At 45.4% G+C, this 18,259-nt stretch overlaps 1 protein-coding gene across 1 annotated transcript; it reads right to left on the bottom strand.

Moving 5' to 3' along the window:
• Window positions 1-772: 772 nt before the first annotated feature.
• Window positions 773-18,058, bottom strand: EFHC1 (EF-hand domain containing 1). The gene is made up of 11 exons (XM_055811266.1): window positions 17,942-18,058; window positions 12,474-12,695; window positions 10,611-10,898; window positions 10,004-10,153; window positions 8,399-8,591; window positions 7,869-8,089; window positions 6,928-7,068; window positions 5,514-5,727; window positions 4,753-4,900; window positions 3,740-3,956; window positions 773-1,404 (listed from the first exon to the last, which is right to left on the bottom strand). The coding sequence occupies exons 1-11, from the start codon at window positions 18,002-18,004 to the stop codon at window positions 1,333-1,335; spliced, it is 1,929 nt and encodes a 642-aa protein (XP_055667241.1). The 5' UTR covers window positions 18,005-18,058; the 3' UTR covers window positions 773-1,332.
• Window positions 18,059-18,259: the final 201 nt, after the last annotated feature.

Raw genomic sequence — 18,259 nt, 5'->3', positions numbered from 1 at the left:
AGCCTACAGCTCCAGTAATTTCATCTGTAAATTCTTGGTCTCTGGGAAAGCTGATTAGGATCGCATTTAAAAGTTAGCCTTTGTCTGCTGATGCTTGGAAGGCACACCTCATGCAACACCAACCCACGCTTTGAAATCCAACGTGGACCAGAGAGAGGTGTGGCGATTCTTGGTCAGAGTGAGCAGCAGCACAGAATGGGCCCAAAGGGAAGAGCGGTGACCCTTCTGAACAAGGGGAGACAGGAGGGAGCTGTCATGTGGAGACTCTCGGCTGTCTGAGGGGAAGTGAGGATCCACAGCACAAAAACTGATTTAAATAAGCATTTTATTCCAAAGAGCTTTGTTCTCAACTGGGTGCATGATAGCTGCCTTTCATATGTGCTCAATGGCAATACCTTGGCAGGTGTCATTTGGGGTGAGAAGGTCCCTGCCACGTTTACCTTCATGGAGGGATAAGCAATGTGACTCTTACGTGGAGCACAAGTGTCATAACTCTATTGCTATGCCAACTGCCAGTTTTCCCTTTTCATTGGACCTGTCTGGTAAGATGACAGGTTGCATAAAATGGGTTTAGATAGTATCTCAGTCCTAAAACCATTCTCCCAACCTTTTGTTAAAAAATGCAAAGCTACTGGCAGCGGATTTCTGTACAGACCCCTGCTGTCTCCATAGCTATATGAGAACTACACTCACCACTCATTTTCAAGTAAAACCAGAATCACACTTTGTGGGGTTCCCCCCCCCCCTTTAGCTATTCCAGCCACTGAGGTACTTCTGTTTAAAGCAGATTTATTAACAATTTTTAGCAGCCATGCATAACTCGCTTACATTCAGAATAGCAAGTGTGAGTTTATCACAGTCTATGGCAGGACTGTTAGATCTTCTTGCAATGCAAATAACAATTTAAACTGGCAGGTTTTGCTGTTTGGAGGTGAAAGGCCCCTTTCAACTCTAAGAGAAATCTAGAGTAGTTATCACTCCAGGCTTTAGAGAGCTTAACTCTAGCAAGCCTTGCTACACTGCATTAAAAAGTTGTGAGATTAACAGGAGAACCTGGCTTTGGTTCTCCAAAGTTTTTTTTTCTCCTGTGAGTTTCATTTCAATATCCAGCAGTTCTGAGGTTGAGTTTTGTGGTAACTAAAAGGGCAGGGAGAGGTAAGGAAGGGGAAAAAAGTTAACAAAGTGAGGGTGAAATCAGCTCGCTTTAGTGAGGATGGAAAGGGGAGAGTGAGTGAAGCAGCATGAAGACTGAATCATCCTTTTTGAAGTTCAATGTCTTACGTCAGCTAAGAATTTTATTGCTGATCTTGTGCTTCAGCTTCTGGGCAAAGTTCACGAGGGGAAGGCTCTGAGGAAGTCATGGTAGTTTATCTTGTCTTCTCCACATGAACATAGGTCAATCACCTGGGGGGGGGAGGGAAGCAACCACAAAATAAACACCATAAAGAGTTGGAAGAAGCTGCAAATTTGTTTTTTTTAGGGGAAAGTGCCCAGAGGTACTCCTTTTGCAACAGAGCAGAAGATCTAACTCCCCTGTGCAGAAGAGCCTCCCACCTTATCATCCTGAATCATAGATAACCTTGAGTGCTTATAGATGACACTAATCTATGCAAGGAGAATAGTTAAAGCGTTTGAGTTTAATCCTGATTGCCTTCACAGTATCACCACAGTGGCAACATGTCGCAGCACTCTCCAACTTATCAAGCTGCAACAAGGTCTTTTACTATCTCATACCAGCATACTCTTCATGCCAGTCCCTCTGCTGCCTTTTCCCTCATCTCACCTCATCCAGGGCATGTGTTCTCTCTTCTTTTGCTTCTTCCTCCCTCTGCTTGCTGCTCTCTCTTCATTGGGTCTCAACCACTTAACTTAACCAGCCACACCTGCACCTTACCTACATCGGTCAACCCACCACCCCTGAAGCCAGCCCACAGTTGTATATCATCAATGCTAATTAACCCAGGTTTATTCCTACACTTCCCCCCCCCTTTTTTTTTAACATTTCATACGTTATATTTTTAACAATCATTACAACCCTTTAACAAACAAATTTTTCATACAGTCCTCTATAACTCCTCTAGAGCAACAGATCCACAAAAAACTGAAGTATGACACAGACTGACATAGGCTACAGCAAATCTTTCAGAAACCCCATAACAATCCCTGCCAAAAGTGGGATGAGGGCAGCATGTCTGACCAGTTACTGTTCACTGGTGTCGCTTTGGTGTGTGCACATGGCATAAAGTGGAGACACAAATAATTGAGCTCAGCGACAGCCCTACTAATGAGCCAGTTCTGGTATCCGTGCCTGACCCTGCATTGTGTTACAGAGCTATATCCTTTGTGTGCTTAAGGGGAAGAAAGAGGGCTTTTGTTTCTTTAATTGCATAACTAATCTCTTTCTGACACCCAGGGAGATGGAAAAGGTCTAATATCACAGTTCCTTGAAAGGATTCTTCTTTCCCTTGTCGCCTGGAGACAGATTTACTAGGGTTGCTCGTGTGACTGACAGCTGTGCTCCTCTCCAATCCAGGCAGTAGTTATCTGCCATATGTTTAATTTATAGCACAGCCACAATTCTGAGGGCTCTGGGCACACTCTTATTAAGATCTCAAGAGAGAAGAGGATGCCTCTAGTGTATAGGTCCTAGATGGGTATTCAAACGTGGGGGTTTAGCCTCAATTGTCACAGGTTGTCCACATGCTCTTGGGCATGTCACTTCATCTCCCATTCTCAGAGTGGAAGTGGGAAGGACTGCCACATTGTAAATTCCTCAGGGCAGAGTGGTCTCCGATGAACTCTAGTACAGCAAAGCCCTGGGTGCTGGTCAAAGGCCTTTGTTCAGTGCACATTCAGGGACAAAAATACCCTGCCTGTGCACCTTTCTAACCACAGCTGTGATGCTCACAGTTGACTGGTTTAGGAATTATTATTTTTTTTTAATCAACGGAAATACTCCCTCTGGTTTCTAGATTTATTTAAATTCTGAGTCTGCCTCTATTGGCCACTAATCTACTGCATATCACATTATGCTAAAAAGCATCGTTGCCAGTCATATTCCTAAAATGATCCTCCATCCCCACTACATGATTTTTTCTCTTCAATTCCCCTCACGTTTTCTGCTATGCAGACTGTGATCTCTGTATCCTGTTGCTCACAGTGCCCAGCAAGCCTATGTTTTAGTTGTGTTAACCAAGTGGTTATGATTCTAATATTTTTTTTTCTATAATACTTAGTTCTCAAATCTTCAGTTCAGTTGCTGTAAAATCCAGAATGCATCTAAGCTTTCCTATGGCTCATTCCCTAAGCTGTCATCTCTACTCAAGACCAGGTGTGCTTAAGTCATGATACTCAGAAGCACTGCAGTACCCTATGCCTGATCTCTATCATGATATACAACCTCTTCTGCTCATCTCTGAGACCAGCATGGCAGCAGGCACTTCCAGGCTTCATGTAATAGTGCAGCCAAACACCAGGCTGCCCATCTAGGGGGCAACCTGGGTACATTTCTGCCCTTTACTCAGAGGACAGCAATTATATCCTCCTTTAAGACACAGACTCAGTCCAACGGCTCAGAGGCCTTTCTGAATTGGGACTCTCTTGCCCTTTTCTTGAAGCTCTTCTCCTTTGTAGGGTAAAGGAGCTGTTGGTCTCACCTAGCTAGGGTTGGTTTGTAGAAGATCTTTTGGAAAAGCTATAGGAGGGGAACTCAGGATGCACAGTGCCCCTTCCTTCTGACCTTGTTAAGAAGAACGGTGTTGGTCGGCACACTCAAGCTGTCACAAAGGGCTAAAAATTTTGGTTTGTCCAGGACGCCAGAGCCATCCTTGTCACACTGAAGAAATGCCTCCCAAATGTTTTTGTTGTTCAAGTACTTATGGAGCTTCAGCTCTTCCTGAACCTGCACAATTAATTCATCCAGTTCCTGCTTGTTGGTCCCAAAGGTGGGGATGTCACTGTAGAAGAAAGGAAGAACAAGATTTCATGTAAAAGCTACTTCTGGCAGCCTTACTGTGACACTTGTGTGCTGGCTGCCCACCACGGCTGGCCAGACTGTATTTCTGAATACTCAGCAGGCTTCTGGGGTGCTTGATTTTTATGGCAAGCTCATCTCAGCTTGGACTTGGAGATGAAGCTCAGTCTTGATCTTGGATCTGCAAGTGCTCTGGGACAAAGAGTGTTTGCTCATGTGCTCCATACAGTCCCAGGAACTGTATGCAACTCTATTTTCAACCAAAGGCCTTGAACTTGATATTAAATGACTCCAAAGTGTGTTTTGAGCTAATAGGGTTGTTACTGGTTCACCCAAAATGGGTCCAGACAGCTAAAAAAGATGTGGTCCGGGGTCTGATGGGCTGATAAGCACAGCCAGAACAAATGGAAAAAAAAAGATTCCACCAACCCTCTGCTGAGCCTGCAACCATCTAGTGGCACATGGAGATACTTTTAGCAGCATCTGACACAGTTAACTGCTCTCTTTTGAGAAAAGATGACTGCATCCATTTAGCTGGAAGTGTCTCTGTTTCTGAGCCAGAGCTGTCTCACAAGGCTTTTGGGTCAGCAGCAGCCATGAGGTCATACTGTACATACTTGACCCTCTCTGTATGTGCCCAGACACAGGCTCTTGGAGCTGAATAATCAGCTGAGCAGCCATTAGACAGCGGGCTGGAGCCCATGGAGGCTGCTGGAAATGCCCTTAGCTGTCAACCCTGAGTCTTATTTAGCTTCACAATGTCATCCTTTGAAGCTTACCTGTTGGCAGTCTCTTTTACCACCTGCCGTGGGTGAAAATGATCCCTCAGGGATTGCAGTGTTGCCTCAGGGAAACTCTCTGCATTGCTCTCCATGTAATTAAGCACATATTCATCAGCATCAGTGATAACAAATCTGTGACCAAACACTGGGGAAGAGACATTAAAGAAAGCAGTGTTACTTGTCTTTCAGCATGGGCAAGTTACTTCCTCATCCAGGAGAAAGCATAGTTTCTCTCTTGTGGCTGGGCTCAGGTTTGAGCGAGCTCTGCTGTTTGTTTCAGTCCTTCACATGAGAATAGTTTCACTGACTCAAAAGGAGTTTTTCTGCCAGAAAAGCTGCTGCTGAGAGCAAAGACCCCATGCTTGGACCTACAATGACTTCCCCATTAGCACTGGTGTGTTTCTAAATATTTCATTATTACATTTATTTTCCTTACAGGATAGATAGATAGATGGCTGGTAGTCATCTGGCATAGCTTTAACCCTGCGAAACCAGCAGATCCCAAAATGCACACTGAACACATACTACGAAGAACATAGTTCTTTTCATAATAATGTCAAAGGTCCAAACATTGACAGTAACAGAGTTATATGAATGTGCACCAGCTGGTGATCTGGAAACTCAAATGTGATGAGGCCCAGAAGGAACCCATCTTTCAAGTGAAGGAAGGTATATGCACCGTCCATGCAATAAAAACATATCGGAGCAGACACTGAAAAGCGATGCTCAGAGTATTATCAATCCAGGCTGGATTTTACCTTCAATTGTAGAACCAATGGTGAAGTCAGAGGGCTCATAGTACATGGCATTCTCTGTAGTAGAGCCTGGTTTGGCAACTCTGGTCTTGCGTAAGTATTTGCCTCCAATGATGCCAGAGTTACGGACTGGGGGTTCATAGATGCTGATCATATCATTGGAGAGGAAATAAGAGAGGATGAAGCGACGCTTTCTGTCCTCGGGGTTTGGTGATTCCTAGAGGAAAGGTAGTGGCTTTGGAAAAGAACATTTGAACAAGGTTTTTCTTTCCTGGGGTGCTTAGGAGTACCTAGTAATCCACTCATAAGCATCCACAGTTCATGGCTTTTTTATAGTTGACTAAACAAAGCACTTGATGTAGACCAAAAGCTACAGATACACTGACATATCATAACAAAGCCCTAGACACCATTAAGTATCTGAATTTCAAATGTTACTTGTGCTATTCAGGCTAACAGAAGCAGAATCTGGGCTGCAATGACCCAGTACATTCAGTATTTCCACAGACTGAGTAATCCAAGAGAAAGGAATATCATATATAGAATGATTCATTACAGAGAGAGACTGGCTGTAAAATTCAGTATTAAAGTTGTATTTTTCATTATAATGAGTGCCTGAGAGAGGTTGGTGCTGCTTCCAGCTCTTAGTCACAGGAAGACACTCCCTTGACACACCAGTAACTTTACTTGCTTAGTTTAAAATTAAGTGGATCTGAACTCATCAGCTGTGACCTTTAGGATCTCCTGGACAATAGGAAAAAGAAAGCCCTTATTCACCCTAAGTGTTTGGAGAGGGCAAGCACCAGGCAGCACAGGAAATGCCATTGCTACCTCCGGATGTGCCAGAGGCTCCTTGCATAAACCAACTATAAAGCTGGCACAAAGGCCAGGGCCTGAATGCCATTGTTGTGTGTGGAAAGCACCATCCCCATGGACTCCCCAGTTTCTATGCTGGCACGTGGCTGCTCAGCTAGCACAGCCCCTTGCTGGCTGCTGTGGCCAGAACTTGCCTGGAGAAGAACAGGTGCTGGGAGCCAGGAGCAGAGACAGCAAGCTCATGCTTGTGGCAGCGGTTGAAGGCAGGCAGAGGCACAGTGCCCAGTTGCAATGCTGTTTATGTTAGGGCCATCTGTCACGTGCTGATGTCAGTGGGAGTTTTTCCATAAATGGCTGTGGTTTTCTAGCATGTCTATTTTGTAATTTCTGTCCTTGTGGTTTTTTTCTACCTTTGCGTCCTACTAACTGTCACAGCAAGTACACAATAACCCAATGGCATCCCCTGAGGGGCACTTGTCTGGGGAGCTCTCTTCCCACCAGCACAGAGGAGAATTTGCTAACAGCTTTGAGTAGGCTGTTCCTCTCATCCTTCTGACTCTACAACATAAGCTGGGGCTATACCATCACGTAAAGCACTTACCAGGGCCACCTGGTATCGCAGCACCTTGTGGTCATTCTCTAGCATCTTAATTACATCTTTCCGGGGAGGCTTTGGAAACAGAGAAAAGCAGTTCTGGAGAGAGTCTTCAAGGATGCCAAAACCATTATAGGGAGGAATTACCTGCATCCAGAGGAGATATCAAACACAAACAGCTGAAACTTAGAACAAGACAATATTTGCAAGACAGTTTATCAGAAACCATCTGTTTGGAAAGAAATCTTCTGTCACCAGGTAGCAATAGCTGTGACATCCTGCCCAGTAGAGATGCTACTAGCCTGGCCATGTTTTGGACCCTTTACTTATAGAAAATATTTAAAAGAATTAAGAAAATGGAAATTCAGAAAGCCAGGTGATTTCTCTGAATAAAGAGACTGGCTATACTAATAACTAAACTTTCCTGTGCACAGGAACTCAGTCATCTGTATGGTTACACTGTTAACCTAATCCCCATCCTGTTTGTGGTCTAGGCCAGCTAGCACTGTAAACCATTCCTAGGCTTGGTTTGGGAGGTAACAAGGCCTGTGACCATCCTCAGGAGGCAGTTTGGACTCAGCAACAGTTTTGGAGGGTGAGGGAGAGTTTAGTAGTATGAGTGCAGTCAGACTATGCCAGCTGACTTTCCAGCCAAAACCAAACCCTAACACTGTGTAATTTTCTAGTATAGACAGAACCAGAGTTCTTCCCATCACTATCAGCAAGTGCTTTGTCCTTTACAGTAATAGAAATCAGCTGTTTCAGAAGATTTTCATTTTGATATCAATTATGACCATTCTTGTCTTGTCTTTTTCAAGTAACTTGCTCTTTTGTTTAAGCCAAACTTATCTACTATAGGTTCTTATTAAGCTGAACCTATACTTCACTACAAGAGCTTATACTGACTGCTTCCTTCCCTCCCTTCCTTAAGAAATTGTTTGCAGTACCTGTGGAACTTCCTCAAGTGGTTTCTTCTTTATTTCCACTGGCTGAAAGTCTGTGATGCCAAATTTGTCACAGTAGAAGTTTCGTGTGAACTCATCGCAATCATAGATGAAGAAGGTGCGTCCGAGGAGGGTGGTAGATTTGCCAACAGCAAAATCTTTAGCTGTGTACCACTCAAGTACCTCCTGATCAGAGATCTCCAGCACACAGCTTGGGAAGGTCTCTAAGAACAAGGGAATAAAAGGGAAAAAAACCAATCAGGTAGATGTTAACATTTTCTAGTGCTACAAAAGCAAGCTGTGTAAGTAGCTCCAGGGATCTGTTGGTACTGCTGTTCTGCCACGGTTTCCCAAAAGATAAAGAATGTAGTGATCATTTAAAGAACTTTTCTTTGGCTAAAAAACAATGACACTTGGAGAGTTCTCAGCAAAAAATCTCCAGACTCGGTGAACCTCTGACACAGGCACCACACATGCGTGTACCCAGCAAGGCACTTTAACAGAGACAGATGTGCTGGCCAATCTAAACTTACTTTTCTTGTCCACAAAGGTTTTGGGTAAGCGTTGGCGTTTTATCAGTATTGGGAATGGGTCTCTACCATCATTTTGCTTGTAGACTTCCCGAACCTCCACCGTGTCATCTGCCAAGTAGTAATGGATGATGTAAGGCCGATTCTCACCAAAGATGCTGTCAGTGTCATCCCACATGGCGTAGAAGCGAAGAACCTGGGGTGGAGAAAAAAAGGCAGAGAAGACAAATATGGATTAGAGTTACTAATCCTTTTGTCCAAATGAAGTGGGTTGAAATCAGTTGGGTGATTGGAGGCATCTAACCAATCTTCTCCAGAAGAACCAAGCCCTTGTTCTGTGGGTACTGGGATGAATGGGCTGCTAAGGCAGCAGTGGTAAGGGCAGCAGTGACCTGGAAAGCTGGACAGACCTGTCTTACCTTGACAGCAGCAAGAGAGAGAGAACAGTTTATGCTAAGACAAGAAATTTAGTTCAGGAAACATGAAGAAAAATGGTGGGAGGAGTGATTAAAAAGCAGCAGAAAATAATTGCCCAGGAGTAAGCAGGGAAGTAGCCTTAAGGGAAGTGATTTTTATAATGAAACTTAATACAGCAAGATAGAATCTTGTTTTGACTCTTAAACCTCTTAGAGGTTTCGTGGCCAATTCTTCACTACTCTTATGCTGAGGAAGGCAGAGCGGAATGCACTCAGCAGTCCTGAGGAGGCTGCATTCACTGCAGACCCCATCTTGTTTCTGCGTAGTGGAAATACTGTCTTTTAATGCTACAGAAATCAAACTCCTCACACTGCAATGCTCAATAGTTCCCCAAGGTACAGCTCCCAAACAGACAGCCCAGTAGCCATTGCAGGCGGAGTTGGCCCAGCACAGATTTGAGTCACTAAGGCTAAACTCGCAATAAAATGGTAGGCATGGCCCAGCTTGCATCCACACAGCAAAACTGTCTTCTTCCCTCAAAACAGGGTGAACACATCCAAAACGGCAACTGAATATGATCCTGACTTATGCTAACAGCTAGATGATGTTCAGGAAGTGCTTGATGGATAGCTGGCCAGGGACAACATGCAGAACTCAGGTCATGTCTAGTCCTGTTTTATTTTCTAGTATAGATGTAGTCTATAGGGTTTCATGCATTGTTGCAAGATGAAAAGAAGATCCAGGGGAGCAGGGAGAAGAGTGTTAGTCAACTGTGTGCACAGGGAGAATTCAGTCAGAGCAAGTGGCATTTGTGTTTGTCTGAAATTGTCCGCCCTGGCACCTGCCATCGATGATTTAGGGGAAGAGAGGAGTGGATGCAGCACACCCATTTGTACTAGAACTGCATCTGGCCGCTAACTTCCCGAGGCCAGTGGCTTATCTCATCCCAACAGAAAACAAGAGAGAAACGGATGATCTAGAGCATAGGCTCTGCAACCCAAAGAGAAGCTATTTACCAGGCACAAAGCCCAGCAAAACCGTAACATTTTGTTTCTCACTAAAGCCAGGAATGGAGCAAATCTAGAGTCTGTGCAGCAGACTGAGATTTTTCAGAATAAGGCTGCAGACACAAGACTCAGGTTTCAATAACATATAGTCTGTAATACCAGCAATCACTACCAGCTCTCTCACCTGCTTGTCGTAAGTCAGAAACTGTTTCAGTTGGTCGAAATCTGATGGTGTGGTGTACTTGCGCATAGCCATCCGACGCAGTTCTGTGTAAGGATCAAAAACCATTTTCTCTGGAGGGTTCAGTTCAATTCCTTGGCTCTCCAGGAACACCTAGAAAGGTCATTTGAGGTATTAATGGTGCCGTGAGTTCTGAAGGTAAGATGTAACTAGAGATTACAGATGGGCTGAGATGAGTGTTGTCAGAATACTGCAAGATCATTCGTCACGGACCACCAGGTTGCAGGAGTAATTCTATTGCAACAGCAAATGGACTTCTTCCCTTTTTGGCCTTGGGAAGTGGCCCATGAAAACATTCAGCTCAGGAAGGACCTATGCAAACATCTTCAACAGGCATGTGAGACCACACTGAAGGTTCTCACAAGGCAGGTTCACACTTTCACAGTTTACCTTGATCTGAAGAAAGAAGTCTTCACAAAAAAGCAAACTGAAAGATTGCAAGCAACCTTACTGTGAAAGCTACAGCTGCAGACTACTGTACTCTAACAGGTCTGTCCACCTGTAACTCCCAGGGTTCTTTCTGTCAGTGTTCTTTGTACAAGCAACGCACCTGCGTGAACAGGTCACAGTTGACTATTCGGTAGGTCCTGCCATACATAGTGATGTTCATGCCCCGATTTAGATCCTTCCAGTGGTAATGATCCCCATGGTCATTCTTGGGCACCCGGTGGCGTCTCATAAGTTTGCCTTGAGGAAGACCAGAGTTCTGCACAACAGGTTCTATGACGGACATGCTGTCATCTTCCAAGTAGTAATAGATACGCACTTGGCGGATCCGGTAATTCTCTTCTGCAGAGAGAGGTACATCTTCCTGGAAATAGGCATCAAACTTCAAAATCTGCCAAAGGGGCCATATAGCAAAGGGAGAGAGAAAGAAACAATCTGAATACCATGACTAGTCTATTAAGACCAACAATATATTTGTAATTTGCTTTGGCAGTGCAAAGTTAGAGGACAGTAATCTACAAAAGCATCAAAGACAACTGTAGCCTAATCTGTGACTGATGGCAGAGGCACCATGAGGGCTTTTATCAAGACTTGCCTTTTACAAATTTGGTATGCATTGCACAGGTATAAAAAATACAGTCTTTTTCCCTACTCCTTCTAGATCACCTGCTATTTCACCTATTGCCAGGTGCTCAGTTACTGCCAGCAATCTAGTTTACTGACACATATTACTTTCTTTACTATTGTCAGCTTTGCAGACCCTGACTTAGGGAAGCTATCAGGAGATTTTAGTGAAGTGTTCAACCCATCTGTAGATTTTAATATCTGCATGTGTTATCTGAAGTCACATCTATTCAGCACTGAAAGCAAAAGCTAATCTGTGCTTGAGAAACAAGGAGACAAATCAGCCAGTCAATCACAGCTCCTGTGCTCGGCAAAAGTATGAGGAATATTCCCTCCAAAACCATTTAATGCCCCTAAGAGGATATAAGCGGCCAATTGGGCCTTGCATATCCAGCCTACATCAACCCAAAGGCCTGGGTAATTAAGTGATGATAAAGCCAGCAAGCTCCTACCAGCCAGCAAAAGTGCTTTGAAAGGGACCATGAGTTCCCCCAGCAGCACTGGGGCCCCTGCTGCTACTCTGGCTTGAATGAAGGGCAGAAAAGTATCTGACAGATTAACCAGCAACATCTACATTAGTCTGAAGGAACAGCCTCAGTAATTAACATAGCACATCTGTTGCCCAGACTGTCTCACAGATGGGCTGAGGGTTGGCTGCAAACTGCCTTACCAGGCCTGCCAGACAGCGTGTAAATCCCCACACGTGCTCAAGTCTGCTGAGCTCACATGCTCTGCAGCCACTGCTCTGTCCGTGGCTGCGGCTGCACTTGCGAGCTTGCGGTCTGTGCCACTGGCAGAGTTAAAATCAAGGGTCAGCTCAGGACTGCTCCAAGCAGACACATAACCACCTCCTAGTCTGATACAACCACCAAGATGTAACACAGGAAGCACTAGTGGAGCAGTATGGGCTGTAACAGGCTGTGGTGACAAACACAATTATAAATAGATAGACCACAGTTAAACCAGTCAAAGAGGGTCCCCAGTGCAGACCGCCTTTTACATTTTAAACTCAGTTACAATTTCAATGTAGTTTTGGAAACACAGAAGGCCAAGCTGTGACTTACAGGGCAATGGTTACAAACTGAAGCTTTCCAGAGTTAATCAAACCTCCTTTCCAACGCCTGCTGGAAATGCTGTAGCGTAACTTGTGGGGAATGTCTTACATCGTTTACGTATTATAATCCTCCCAAGCAAAGAAAGCCTCTTTCAGTCTGGGGCTCAGCTGTCTCTGACTAAGGGCTATGGCATCTGAAAACTGCTGTACACTGTCCCATGAACCCTAGAGCTGACTGTTTGTCTCTGAACTTGGCCAGCGATATTCCTGGAATAAGCTTCTTTATACCTTTTTGTCAAAAGCCACGTGTGCTGGTATGAAGCTGGAAGGTGGAGCCTGCCTGGCTTGCCCATACGTCAGCGTGGGTCTCTTGTTGGATAATTCATCTAATTCAGCTTGAGAAAGCTGATTCGTATATAGTCGCTCCCTGCCAATCCCCACTGTGGGCAGCCGTGAAAAGGCAAATCCATTTTTGTAGCCCAGTGTCTGGGACCGATGAAAAGATGTTTTCTGTAGAAGCAAATCCAAATTGTTAAAATACTGCATGCACTTCGTAGATACAGCTACTGAAAGCACAGAAAAACAGTAAGAGTGTAACATCCAGAATGCCCCCTCAGCATTTTATTATAACCTACCACAGCAGTTATTTACAATCAGATTTTACACTTAGGTCAAGAAGGCTGAAAAAACATTAAGTGACTGGAGGAACAAAGTATCAGAGTGAACTCAAATCCTAGCACTGGCACACACTTCCCAAGAACTCAAATCACTTAATTTACCTGTTGCCAACATTCTCCGTGCTGAGAATGGGGTGACAGCACTTTATCTGCCCCAGCATTTCTCTCACCCACTCTTTGCTCCCTACTTTGTGTTATGGCAGTACAGAGCATCATGGGACCCCACTTTGTTACTGCTGTACGGTGCTGTGCACCCTCTGTGTTTTCCATTGTTATTTATTTTGTTAACCCTCTCCTGGGGATGATGCTCACAGGATTTTCTTTGCTGGGCTAAATCAAGGTGTGCTCACAGAACTGCAATTATGAAACATACCAAAGCACGTTAGCTGTTTCACCACCTCTCTCCACAGTCTGTGCAAGGGTCACACATTAAATAATGACAACAGTGTAAGACCCTATAGCAGATTAATTAGAAGCCTGATAAGACAAGAAGAATTTGATCTATGTGAGCACTGTATAATGCTTGGCTGTAGGATTCACCGGTTATTTTTTGTTTTGTTGGTTTAATCTTGGGTTTGAGCTTCCCGAAGCCTTTTACCTATCTCTGCTATCTGCCTCATGTCAGCTACTGAGCCATTCTTCAAGCTAAATAATTACCCAGATGGCACAGGTAGGTTCCTGCTTTGATTAAGGACACACAACAAAAAAATGTCAGAGCTGTGAACAGGATCTAATCTCTGTCAGTGCAGTCCTGTTCTTCACTACTGAAGATTAAGATCAGACTTGAGTGACATCAAGCTATTCAACTTGCTGTACAATCCACCACACCTGGTACTTCACCTGCAATTCTGAAAGCATTTGAAATAATGCATGCCTGGCTGGCCCCACTGGGCTTTCAACACTTAATGCTCCAGAAAAAGCAGGAGAAATTGAGTCCTTGATAAAAAAATCCCTGGCTTTACCTTAACTTTTGCCAAGTAAAACACAGTTGTACGCATTTCTAGCACTAAAGAAACAAGCTTCTGCTCCTTTTCCGGACCCAAACATGCAATCAGTCTAACCTCTGGCATATGAGCCACTTCTCCATCCCCTACCTCACCCCTCATGGTTAAACCTCTAATCTTATACACACCTTCAAGGCCCCCACTTGAGTTTCACATAATTGCCTGTTTTCTCTTTAAATTGGTACTACAGATCTTGCAATGCTGTGGAGAGAGCAGTTAGGAAAACAGTTCAGGTGAAAAGAGTTTACTGAAGACATGTTAGCAGACCCTCTTAGAAACATTAGCCCTGCCACAGAACTGCCATTTCCTTCTGTTAAATAAATGCTAAGAGAAATCTGTGGGAAAAATATTCAAGGAAAACCAGGAAGTTTGTCTTTAAATTGGGCAATATCAGTGTTTGTCAGAAGTACGCAGGCTTTTAAAGGCCCACAGTTGCCTAAAGAAAACACCTCATAAATTCATAAGACTACTAGAGTTGATAAGCTCTCCCAAGTGAGCGCGGATGCCAGATAACATCTCACAGCATCAGGTGACTAATGTAAATTTAAAAGGGAAAACCCAGAATGTAAACTCCTAATCTCAGTTGCTGCCAGTCCATATCTGAAGAAATTCCATTAAGTACTTCTTTTGCCAAGTCTATAACACTTCATACAAACACCATTCCCCCTCCCAGTGTCTCTGTTTCTCCTGTCACATGAGCACTGAGCAGTAACAATACTATCTTATTTGAACACAGAGGTTTTCTTCAGCACTTCTCAGCGTTCACTTGGAAAACAAGTATTGCAACGGCCATTTCATAGACTGGAAAACTGTGGCAAAGTGAGTTGATAGCACTCACTAGGGCTCATCCTGAGGAACACTGCAAAACCATTTCTGGAGTACAGATCTCCTTAAAACGTTACCAACAGTTCAATACTTCAAGTTACTTTAAAGTAATGATCTGCTCTGCTAAGTCCCATGGCTGTTTCTTACATACACACAGCACAGCTAGAAGTCAATAGAAGCATTCACATGACTAAAGCAGGTAGGCTTTTACTGATAGAGGAAATAATATTTTGCTAGGGGCAGAAATTTGCATTGCAGATTTCCAAGACACCATAAATTATATTGAGGAAATAATATTAAGCTGAGATAACCTTTATTACTGCATGATTAAGAGTATTCGTTAGGAGTAAATGACTCCGCTTACTGTTGAAGAACTCAGTCATCACTGAGTTTTAGAAAATAGTTTGACTGTTCATGCCAGAAGGCACTACTAAGACTGGTACAGTGAGAATTTATCCTTGGGTGGCCCTAATCCACACATAAACAGATAACAGACAAGACAGGGTCCTATTTAGGAAAACAGAGAAAACTGGGTTCCCACAAAGGCATCCAGAATGATCTGGACTGGGTTTACCAAAGCCCATCATGGCACAGTCCTCGTCAAGAGCACATCATATCAGACAGGTATTAGTGACAATACCACCACTGGTCTAAGAAACATAGGACAGTATCTTCCTAAGGGAGCACTCGATCCCTTCAGTGTCGCTAAGATCCTGTAGAGGTTCCTCCCCTCTCCATCTGAGAAGCAATCAAGAGCTACAGAAATTTCTGTCACAAGGACACCTATGAAATACTGTAGTGTCCTCTAGAAATATCAGAAAGCATTGCAGTGGCAGGAGATGGAAGGGAAGCTTTTCTCCTTGTAAGAATCAACATTTCCACTGGAAGATTCAATGAGATCTGTGTCCTGGGAAGTAAAGAGGCTCGGTGAGTGAGATGGGAAAAGCAGAGCAGCCTGGCCTGAAGTGGGGCTCACCATAACTTGAGAAGATTTGGCAAAGGGTAGACTGGATTGGTAAGAGGTTCTCTCTTCTGTAGAGCACGATCCAGGGGACATATCAGGAAGACACAGAAGTGCTTGTTCTAGAAGTGTCAGTTTTCAATGGGACAACGAGTACTGCCCCAAAGCATGTGTCTTCTTTTTTTCAGTACAGCATATCCCATCACAAATGTTCACACACAAGTATATGAGTTTCCTTATCCTGGAATACCAAAGCATACTGGGGCCCTGTTCTGATGACCAGGCAACTTCGATGTATTGGGAGGGAACAGAGGGAAGACAGGGTCTCACTTGGAACACAGAGCCTTATGGAAATGTTCTTAAGGATATTAAGCTCCAGGGAAATCTAAGGCAAGCCCTGGTAAGGCAAGTTCCCTACAAAAGTCTGGGAGTATTGCTTCTGAGGGAAGCAGTCAGGATATTGATTTCTCAAAGTGACATTGGTAGCAATGAGCTGAAGTCGAGCAATGGTATCAGGACTTAAGATCTTAGTTCCTCAGGGAGAAGGAAGGGCAGAGCTGTCAGCTGCTCTGAAACAGTACTGGAAGAAACTCAGGGAGTATCTGTTCTTGTCTGTGGTACTGCTTCCTCGAGGATATTGGAAGGATTTGGGGTTTTCAGATCCTTAGTGTGTGGGCCAGTGGGAATGGGGAAAAGGAGAGGCTGCTTACTGATTTAGTATCAATTCAAGTGCAGAGAATGAGGATGAGACCACTTCTTCCAAGGAACCTGGGAGCAGCTGAGAGGGTTTCACTTCCTTGGGATGATCCTGGAGGCTGTGTTGATATCAGTTCTGTGGAGGCATACCAGTTCTCTGAAGATTATCAGGTTCTCAGGTTCCACACCATTAGTTTCCTACGGACTATCAAGGATTCAGTTCTCCAGGCAACACTGGGAGAGTATTTGTGGAAGTATCAGAGCTTTGGAGGAGGGTGTATCAGGAGGGTATTGATTGCACAGGAGATTGGTGACTTCAGGATGTTATTTGTGCCTCTAAGGGTGGTGGAGGGTCCAGGACATAACTGTACTGGGATGGTTTGGGGGATTAATTCCTAGTGGAAGACTGCTTTAGGTTTGGGCAATGTTGGTTCTCCCGGGTATATCAAGACTGTTGAGGGGCTGTCATGTGAGTTTATGGGTCTCAGTTCAGGGCAGATTCAGAACAAGTAATAGGTTCAGAACACATCCCTTTGGGAAAACTGAGATGGTTCAGAGAAACAGTAGTTTTCCTGGGGGAATCATGTTTCCAGACTGTAAAGTGAGTTTAGGGATACTCCTTCCCTTGGGGTATCACATGAACTGGCAGGGGAGCTACTGGATGGGTTCAGGGGTAATAAATGTCCACGGGGAGAGTCTGCAGGTAGTAGTTCTGCAGTTATAGAGAAACTTTTTGGGGTCTCAAATGAGGCTAGGGGAACCTACCTCTCCAAAGCTATCAAGACAATTTCAGGGGTTATCAGATGGGTGAAAGATGCAATGGGTTCCTTGGGGACAAGTTTAAAAGTACCAAGTCCTCTGGAGGGTGGGCTTAGGGATACCTGGTCCCCTGGGAACAGGCTTTCAATTACATTGGGAGAACTTGGGTGTATCAGGTCTGCTGTGGGTAGGGTCAGGGGATACCAGCTGGGTTGAGTGAGTTCAGGTCCCCGAGATGTGAGTTCAGCAATATTTGTTGGCTTTGGGAAACATCAAGACCTCCTGGGGGCGAATTCAGTGGGTATGAAGTCTGCTGGGGAGCATCAATGAGTTTCCAGGGCACCAGGTCCCTTGGGGGTCACTTCACAAGGTGCCAGGTCCCCTGAAGGGCTTCTGGTGAGTTTGAGGGGTACCAGGTTCCCAGGACACCATGTTCCCTCAGGGAAATCAAGTGAATTCTGGAGGTAACAGGCCTTTTGGGGGAATCAGAGAGCAGTCTGAGGGACAGGAGGCTCCCTTGGGGTGGGTTCAGGAGGTAACATGTCCCCTGGGGTAATATTAGATGAGTTTAGGGGCACCAGGTCTCCCGGGGAGTTAGAGGAGGGTCTGAGGGAGAACCAGGTTCCCAGAGGGGGGTCTTCGGAGGGTACCAGATTCTCCGCAGGAGCTGGACAGGGTGCAGGTCACAGACGAGCCGCTGGCGCAGGGCGGGGGTGTGGAGGCCCGGCTCTCAGGGAGGCACCTGCCAGGCCAGGGGCTTCGCTGCATCCCGGGGGGGGGGGGCGTGGGCGGGGATCTCCGGGATGCAGGGTACACCGGGGCGGCTGCGCTCACCATGGGATCCCTGAAGGCATAGCCCGGGAGGAAGGGCAAGCCCGGCACCGGCTTCGAGCTCATGGCGGCGGAAGCGACCCCTCCGCGGGCTACGACGACGCCGTCTCCACGGCAACGGGCGGCTGGCCCGGTGCGCAGGCTCGCCGAGGGGGGGCGCATGCGCGCCGGGCGGGCCGCGCCGCGCCTGCGCAGTGAGCCCGGAAGGGGTTGCCATAGCAACCAGAGGGCGGGAGCGCGGCCGGGGCGCCTCTCCGAGCCGCGGGGCGGGGGCTGGGGGCGTCGGGCCGTACCCGAACGCCGGGGAGGGGGGCTTAGGGC

This window comes from Falco peregrinus, chromosome 7 (genome assembly GCF_023634155.1).
Source record: "Falco peregrinus isolate bFalPer1 chromosome 7, bFalPer1.pri, whole genome shotgun sequence".
Taxonomy (NCBI): Eukaryota; Metazoa; Chordata; class Aves; order Falconiformes; family Falconidae; genus Falco; species Falco peregrinus.
Note: the sequence above shows the minus strand (reverse complement) of the source record. Positions and strands in the feature narration are given on the sequence as shown.